Source organism: Pteropus alecto, unplaced genomic scaffold (genome assembly GCF_000325575.1).
Source record: "Pteropus alecto unplaced genomic scaffold, ASM32557v1 scaffold42, whole genome shotgun sequence".
Lineage (NCBI taxonomy): Eukaryota > Metazoa > Chordata > Mammalia > Chiroptera > Pteropodidae > Pteropus > Pteropus alecto.
In genome coordinates, this window is record NW_006434825.1 from 14,369,165 (window position 1) to 14,378,084 (window position 8,920).

Genomic DNA, 8,920 nt, shown 5'->3' on the forward strand with positions numbered 1-8,920 from the left:
CGCGGCCAATATCAGCAGCTCCTGCGGGGCCCCCTCCCCCACAAAACCAAAAACCAAACCCACCTGGCGGTGCGAGGTGTGCGACTATGAGACCAACGTGGCCAGGAACCTCCGCATCCACATGACCAGCGAGAAGCACATGCATAACATGATGCTCCTGCAGCAGAACATGACCCAGATTCAACACAACCGCCACCTGGGCCTCGGCAGCCTGCCCTCGCCCGCCGAGGCCGAGCTCTACCAATACTACCTGGCCCAGAACATGAACCTGCCCAACCTGAAGATGGACAACACTGCCTCGGACGCCCAGTTCATGATGAGTGGATTCCAGCTGGATCCCTCTGGGCCCATGGCCGCCATGACGCCTGCTCTAGGTGAGGCTGACTCCGTGTTTGTTTGTCCTATGATGTGACGTAAACTGGGGAAAGTCGAACGTAGGCAGAGGTCCTGTGGATTCAGTTGATTTTTTTCTTCCCCTTGAGTTGTTTTGTGTAAACGTGAGTGTCTCACCATCACATATATTCTTCAAGAATCCCTTGAACTCTGTGTGTGCATATGGAAGATTGTATGCATTCAACAGAGACGTGATTACACTCCAGCTCCGCAGGCCAAGATTAAAATTTAAGCGTTCCCTCTAGTTTTTGGCTTCCGGTCAACCTTCCTTTCTGTTCCCATTCTCTCTTTTTCTCTTTCTGAATTTGAAAAATTACCACAATTATCTGAAACTTTTGGATTCTGTTAAATATTTATGGAAACTTACAGGAAACGGTAGCTGGAGTTTTAAATAGGAACAATCATCTCCATGAGAGGAACTCGGAACGGTAGCGTCCTTTATTCAGATAACTGAAGGCTGATTCTGTGCCGAGCCGAGAGCCACTAGATAGGTTTCTCAGAGTTCTCCTGTGTGTTCGCGAGGAGCTCAGCGAAAGAGACGAGACATCATCTTTTCCTTATTTTGTATGAGCCGTCGATTATTAGCATAGTTGGGGATTAAATTGCCCTGGGGCACCGTAAAGACTGGTGTGATAGATGAAAATGAATAAATTCTAACATTGTACATCAAAGAAAGCCGAGTTTTAATATCCGTCAGATCCTGCTTAACGGAGCCTTTGTTGCCGTGACAATGACCCAGGTGAGAGCAGGTGAGTTGGCTGTGTCCAGACACCAAGTCTTACCGGTTGGCTTCACAGATACAGAATGGGACCAAGAGAATAGGATTTGGATGTCGAAAATCATGAGCCTTTACGTAAAAAGAGTCATGACCACTTTGGGGAGAGAGCATCTATAGCAGGAGAATGCACAAATCGGTTTTGTGAGGACCAGTGTGATGGTTGGGCCACTCCTGCCCCCAACACCTGTGCTTCGGACAGGCATGTCCTGGTCTCCGTTCACTGACCCCACTAACCTCTTGGGACAAGCAATGATGGCCTGAATTAAGCAGTATCCTGTTACTGGCATGGAAATAAGTTCTCGTCAACAAAATGCGAGCACGTGCCTTTATTCTGGCATGGTTTAGGTCAGGAAGCCAAACCTCGCCAGTTGGCCTGCCTTTATTCATTCGCGTGGTGTTTTAGTGCTAATTGCTGCTGATGAGTGTGGTGATATTACGTAATATTTAATTATTTTTTTCCTGCTATGCATTTAAACTTGAATCCTTCCTATTTTAGTCTTGTTTTCTGTTTTGGAACATTGACCTATTGATCCTTTATTACCAAGTGATTTGAAGACGTCTTACCTACTGGTTAATCACGGGTACAGAGAGATCAGTTGTCTTATTTGTCCCCAGAGGGAACCACAGGGGATGTACACCAAGAAATGGCATCAGTACTCAGAGTTGTTTTGTTTTTGTTTTTAAGCCTATGGGAATTGTGGTTTTTGTTTTTGTTTTGTCTAGAGATTTAAAATCTTGAGGCACATCTTGGAGTCAATCAAATATAATGTAGGTGGAATGAAGACAGAAAATGGATGGGTTCATACTGGGTCGAAGTGAGATCTTTTTAATTACCTTAAAAACCAGTAATTCTGACTTAGGCTTTAATGGAGAGGTAGAGAAATATTTTGCTTTTACACCAAATATCTGTGAATCGGTGGGGCATCATGGATTATGGGCATATGGTAGATGCCGAAGAAATAGAAGAATCAGTTCTTATGCTCTGGACATACCCAGAAGATCTGCACTTTATTTCTTAAAGGGATTAGAGCTCTCACTTCTAAGGACCTAACCCAGGTCAGCCAAGAAGGGCCCCTGAATTTCCAGCGTCACCACTTGTCAGCTGTGGAAACCTGTGTCTGCCTTAGGCCACGAGAGCTGCGGAGTGGGAATGAGGGCTGCGACTGCTTCAGGCCCAAGTCTGACTGGGTGTGGGTATGATGGGACATGTCCACATGACCTGTAATCTAAGTCGCGTGACCTCAGTCGAAGCCGGCGCACACACATGGGAAGAGCCAGACCTTTCAGTCCTGTCTGCAGCTCTGCTGAGGTTTCTTTAGGTCGTTAGTGAGAAGGCTGTAGGTTACTAGATATCTCTGAGCTCCGTAAGAGTGTGTGTGTGCGCACGCGCGTGTATGAGAGAGACAGACAGACAGACAGACAGACACTCCTGCTTATAGTTACCGTCATACTTCCTTTGACAGAAATTTCCCTTTCGTGATATCAAACATGCTGGTCCCGGGACGCTTCCTTTCTAGAGGCCTTCGAGGAGAGGGTCAGCACCCTTGGTCCGGTCTGGTTGCATTTGCCACCATTCGTAGATAAGATATAGACTTGAGGCCATCTGAATACCCTTCAAAACATCCTTTTAGACTCGAAAGTTGAGCACAGCACTGAGAAACCAGTAGCTTTTGGGGGCATCCTTGTGTTTCCCAAGTAGCCACCCGGCCACAGGACACCTGCGTAAGGTTTCGTAGGTCCTCTGCTGCTTGCTGCCTTTGAGTCTTGAAGGTCTTTTCATCCATGTGCCTCTCTGACGACGTACTCACGGGCAGGCTGAGGTGCCAGAGTGCGCCAAAGTCAGGTGCGTGTGGGGAGTCGGGGGCTCACTGCTTTCCAAGACCATCTGTCCAGCGTGGCTCACAGGAAATGCCTGCCAAGTCCTCACTCACTGGGGCTCTCCTCCTCCTAAGCCCTGTGAATTAGGGGAGATTCCACGTCTCGGGGGCTGAATTCGTTGCTTCCAGCTTGTGGATTTGCAGGAGTCGCAGCCATGGGTTTGTTTCTCCACGGCTTGGTTCTCGGAGGGAGCTTTGGCTTGCCTGTCTCCCCCGTTTCTCTGCTTCTCTGCCTCTGTCTTTGATTGGCATTTCATTTTAAGAGCTTGGAATGGGAAGAGGGACTTATTCCTCCGCGTGTTCCAAGGACTTCGCTCAGGCACCCAACAAGCGGCAGCCGAATTTCTCTGTGGAGCGATCGACGTGCAGAGGTTAGATTTAAAAAGTCGAGAAGATTCGGTGCTTCAGGTGGTCGGCATCAGAAACAAATGTGTGTTGGTTCCTTGTCTCACCCTCTGGGCAGTTTCCCCTTTTCCCGAACACCGTATGTGTTTCATGGATGCCGCCTGGCCTTCGTCCTCTTTAAGGGATAGAGCTTTCAGGCTCCCCCCACCCGCCAACCTCTTTTTCTCTCTTGTCCTAAAAAGAATGTCTTAGTTATGGCTTCTCTCCCCAGAGGAGAGAGTGCAAGAGAGAAGATGAGCAGAAAGCTTTCTGACCCTTCTGGAATACCCATGCAGAAAGATTTCTGTGGCTCGCTGGACTGTCCACAGGCTTCAGATGCAGCTGGTCGGCCTCTGCTGATCTTCTCACCTGAGGTGCCTCGTGTAGCATAAATAAGGAAATCATTAAAAAACATATACCCGTATACACACATGCACACACACGCACACAATGTCTTTGAATAACCACTAACTTGGATTCTAATCAGTCATTAGAAGAAAAATAACCTCAGCCCAACCATATGTAAAAGGTCAAGTTTAAATATCAACCGGGGAGGGGCAGGGGCAGGGGCAGGGGGAGACATAGCTCAAGTGTGCCTGTGTTTAGGGGGAAGAGTCAGAAAATCGAGGCCGATGCTCAGCGTTTTGCTTGACTGTGCGCTTCTAGGTAGTGGAGGGTGGCTCTTTCTCAGCCTTTCTCGTGATATAGATGAGAGCTTGTAGTATTAATTTTTCGCTGGTGAGTGAGAGCCTGTTCCTGGGTGATGCAGGGCATTGGTGGACCGAAAAAGAACAGGGATGGAGAGGGAGGGGCAGAGCTTTCTTGGACCCGTTTTGTGGGAGCACGAGCTGAGCTTCGTGTCTCGGTACCCATCTCAATCCACTTCCCGAATCTGTGACATTTTGTTTCGTTTTTACCCTTGTCTGGCACAGCAGACATTTAAACATCTGTACAGGGACCTGGGACTTTCTAGAGGTTCAGTGAGGAGAATACCGGCCGCTGTCTCCTCCGGAGGCTGCACTCTGGAGGGGACACTGGCCAGCATGTGGCTCCTCTGTATATGGCCAACTTACGGCAAAGGAGACTGTGACATGGGCCATAACAGACCTGCACTTCCTGCAGGCGCAGGGGCTCAGGAAGAGGAAAAGATCGTACTCTCGGGGCAATGCGGGGGGAGCTGTTGCCATGGACGGGCAGGTGTAGGGTATTTATCGGCAGGGCGTCATGAAGAACAGGGAGATTGTTCGTGAAATCTCAGCTTTGGATCTGTGCCGTCCACGACGGTGGCCACTAGCCACGTGTGGTCATCTAAATTTAAGTGAATTAAAAATAAATAAAATAAAGATTCAGTTTCTCAGTTGCACCGTGGCCATATTTCAGGAATTCAGCGATCGCCACACCGTGCAGGGCGATGCGGAACGTTTGCCACCATCGCAGAGAGTTCTGTGGATGGTGCTGCTCTCGATCCGTGCTGGGCCCAGTTCTGACTCACCATCAAGGCTTGGTATCTTAGATTGCAGCTGTAACTCATTTCCAACTTTTTGGGGTCTGGAGTATCAGATTCTATAATAGCCAGTAGTGATGCTTATTTCTATCTTTTTTTGGATCTAAATGAGGGGCTGAATTGAAATATTCAAAAGATTAACGTTCCTACCTTTTTCTAGGTGTTCTTTTCCAAAAGAAACAAAAACATTTAGGCTTCTACAAATTTTAGAAAGATCTGTATGCGGAAGTTAATTGTTTTTTGGACGGTTTTACCAGTTAGTAGCACCTTGTAACACTTGAAATGTGGTCATTCTTTCCTCCTTTGACCTGGGGGGGAGGGGAGGGGAGGGCTGGGTGGTGCCTCGGTTACGCTGCGGCTGTGAACCTGGCCTCTGATTCTCTTCCCCGCTCCTTCCCCACAGTGGGCGGTGAGATCCCCTTAGACATGCGTCTCGGGGGCGGGCAGCTGGTTTCGGAGGAGCTGATGAACCTGGGCGAGAGCTTCATCCAGACCAACGACCCGTCGCTGAAGCTCTTCCAGTGTGCCGTCTGCAACAAGTTCACCACGGACAACCTGGACATGCTGGGGCTGCACATGAACGTGGAGCGCAGCCTCCCGGAGGACGAGTGGAAGGCCGTGATGGGGGACTCGTACCAGTGCAAGCTCTGCCGCTACAACACGCAGCTCAAGGCCAACTTCCAGCTGCACTGCAAGACAGACAAGCATGTGCAGAAGTACCAGCTCGTGGCCCACATCAAGGAGGGGGGCAAAGCCAACGAGTGGCGGCTCAAGTGCGTGGCCATCGGCAACCCTGTCCACCTCAAGTGCAACGCCTGCGACTACTACACCAACAGCTTGGAGAAGCTGCGGCTGCACACGGTCAACTCCAGGCACGAGGCCAGCCTGAAGCTGTACAAGGTAAGGCCCAGACTGCCACCGGAAGGCGTGGCTTGTCTCCTGGGAGGTGGCGAGGGCTGGGGGTGGATGACCAGTCTGTGTCATGGCCGGGTGGGTGGCTGGATGGTGACCTGCTGTCGTAAGGGCCGCCGGCATCCTCTCATGAAGCCGCAGTGCGCTGGCAGGCTTCACCTGGTACCTAAAGATTCTCTTTGTGGGGTGTCCTGTTTTGGGGGGGGGGTGCGGATTTTGTTTATAGCCGCTCAGTAGTGTCACGTTATTCCATGTCCCCCTCAACTGTCTTTGCAATTCACTTTTCTTCTTGACTCACAATGGCCGTTTTCCCGGTTCTGGCTTTTGTGGCCCTCTGTGCTCCCGTGCGCGCCCTCCCCCCTTCATGCTTTCTGTTCTCCTTCCCATCTCGTCATTCTTTTTTTTTTATTCGTTTGTTTGTTAATTCAGCAGATTTACATTGAGCACCTACTGTATGGACCAAGCACTGTTCTGGGCACGTGTCTGTATCCATGCAGAAAATCGACATCCCCTGCCCTCGTAGAGCTTCCGTTTTGGCGGGGGTGGGGGGAGATATGGCCGATAAACACAATGGATAAGTTATACAGTAGGCTGGAAGGTGGTAGATGCTATGGGGAAAAGTAGGGTCAGGGGAGGGGGCTCCCCCGTTATTCCCCCCGTGTCTTCCCGTGTCCTCTGCCTCCTTTCTCTCCCTCAGGTTTTTTTTTTTTTTTCCTTTTCCCGGACTTCTTCCATCTTCCTCTTCCGCCCCTGTCCTCTCTCCCCTTCCTTCCTTCCTTCCTCGTCCTCGCCCCCCCCCCACCCCTTCCGGTCTGTCTCTCGGTCCGGTCCGTAGAGAGTAACGGGGGGGAGGCGCGCACATACTGTAAATAGTCCTTTCCCTTGCACGGCAGAATTGCTCCAGACGTTCGTATTGATTTTCACTGGACTTAAAGCCTCACCTTTTTCTCTAATCATCCCATAATGGCTTTAGTATGAACCATCAGGTACAAATCGCCATAAATCTGCCCAGCCTCCTTCCACATGCCTTCCATGCCCTCACTCTCTCTTTCCACCTTCCTCCCCTTTATCGTCAGTCTCTCCTCTTTCCTTTCCCACGTCTTCGGGCCCGTGAGTGTCGAGTTTCTGCTGTCCCCGAGCTGCTTTCATCCCCTTGCTACTCATGGCGATTTTAAATAGAGACTCCAAATAAAGGAGGCTTCTGATCCTCCCCCCACACGGTCCCTGCTGAGATCGGGAACTGTAATGCGTGTTACAGTTGCTTGTTCTCAGGCTGGCGAGAAGCCTGTATAACACGGGTGGGAAACCATTTTAGGGGAAAAGGAGAAAGCGGGCGTGAGGTAGCGGGAATAAAATGTTCTGGAACTGACTGGTGACTCCAGCGTGAATGGGCTCGAGTGAGGACGGTCTGGACACCAGGTAGCCAGCCCCCTGTCCTGGGTGATCAAGAACCTCTCTGGGTGGCTTAGTTTTGTGCCACCATCGAAAGAAAAGGCTGCTCGCGGTCAGTGTAAATTGGAGGTCTTAACTGGCCACAGGGTGGTGCCGATGTGGTCAAGAAAACCTGATGGAAAAACCAGTGGAAAAAAGAGTTTCCAGAGGATCCAACTGGACAAAATTAGTACAAAGAAGCCGGTGTGGCCATGCAGGGGTGTATGCAGCACTGACGAAGGTCATTTAGAGGTGGCACAGAGCCAGCCCCTTTCGATCTGAGGAAGAAATTGCCCTTCAGATTATAAAACACACATAGTGGTGACTAACGGCACACTGTGTCCCCAGTAAGCGTGTACCAGGCCCTTGGTTTAGCTTCCAAACGATCTGGAACCAGGAGGATTGGCTGCAAATATCCCTTTTTGGTGTCGAAATCATGTCCACGAGCCAAACCTAGACAGTCAAGGTAAGACAGTTTTCAGGATGGATATGAGGGAAGCAATGTGTGTGTTTCCATCTGTGTTTTGCTTCACTAGCTCCGGACACTCATCTTCCCTGGCCTTAATTCTCTCTTTTTTTTTTAAAAAAAAAAAGATGGAGGAAATTCCACAAAAAGGTCAGTGCAGGTAGAAGGGCCATAGGTGTTGGGATGCAGGATAGAACTTGGGAACCAGTGCCTGAAGGAGGGGTGTCCGAATGGAGCATTTGGCTGGCACATCCTGGGGGGTGACCAGCCCCCACATTCAGGACGGAACTCCCTGTGTCAGGAGCTAAAGGTCATTAGTCTGGTCTCATTAGTCCTTGGGTAATGAAGGTCCCTCGGCTTGCTGTGGCTCTGTGGTGGGGGTGGGGTGCTCTCCCACCTCCTCCTGGGTGACGCAGAGATGGGCTTACCATTCCAGGGCTTGCACCGAGCCTTTTCGTCCCGTAGTTGTGACTAAGACGAACTGCTCCGGCCACCAAGGGGGCTCCCTCTCCCAGGGTTTCGTGGCTCCACGGATTTTGGGTGGGGACTGGAGGTGGTTTGAGAGCCAGTTTTTCTCTAGGCCCTGATGTGGCCTGCAGTAAATGGAGATTGATTGCATGTTATTTTTCCTCTTGCTAATGTAATCCATTAGCCCAGCACATGCATAATCAGTTTAGAGCACAGTTAACTGGATGTAATCGAGTTCTTTACTGTCTGCTAGAGAAACAGCTCCAGATGCTGCTGACCCGGGGAGGGCACCAGGCGTCTCACACAATCCTCCTGACTCACCCCTTCCCAGTGCCCGTCCCTCCCCACCCCTGGCAGATTATTCGTTATTGGTCAGGGAAACTCCCAAACTTGCTTTCTGCTGCACCTACCTAAGTGGCCATGATGTACTTGACTTCCTGTCGGGTCTCCCACCCTCTCTTTCAACTGAGGCCTTTTTTTCCCCTCCTCTTCCTTTTTCATGTTGGAGGAGACCGAGTGGCAATCTCAGGAGATGCAAGCAGAGGCGTAGCTTTCCGGTTTGTCATTTGACCTCACACTGGTCCAGAGTCACTTCTCGTGGTGTCATAACTGCTGGGACCTATGTTGCTGTGCCAGGGCTGAGCTGTCTGAAAGCATGAGATGATTTCTAATCCGGACATGAGAGAAGGTTGGGCTAATTGGCACCA

At 50.3% G+C, this 8,920-nt stretch overlaps 1 protein-coding gene across 1 annotated transcript in view; it reads left to right on the forward strand.

The window, feature by feature from the left end:
* Positions 1 to 8,920, forward strand: part of ZFHX3 (zinc finger homeobox 3) — a 229,003-nt gene that overhangs the window by 75,330 nt on the left and 144,753 nt on the right. The window contains 2 exon segments of the mRNA XM_025045294.1: positions 1 to 374; positions 5,340 to 5,836. The exon segment at positions 1 to 374 is cut by the window's left edge and continues 6 nt beyond it. Of these exon segments, the coding sequence (XP_024901062.1) occupies positions 1 to 374; positions 5,340 to 5,836 (871 nt within the window).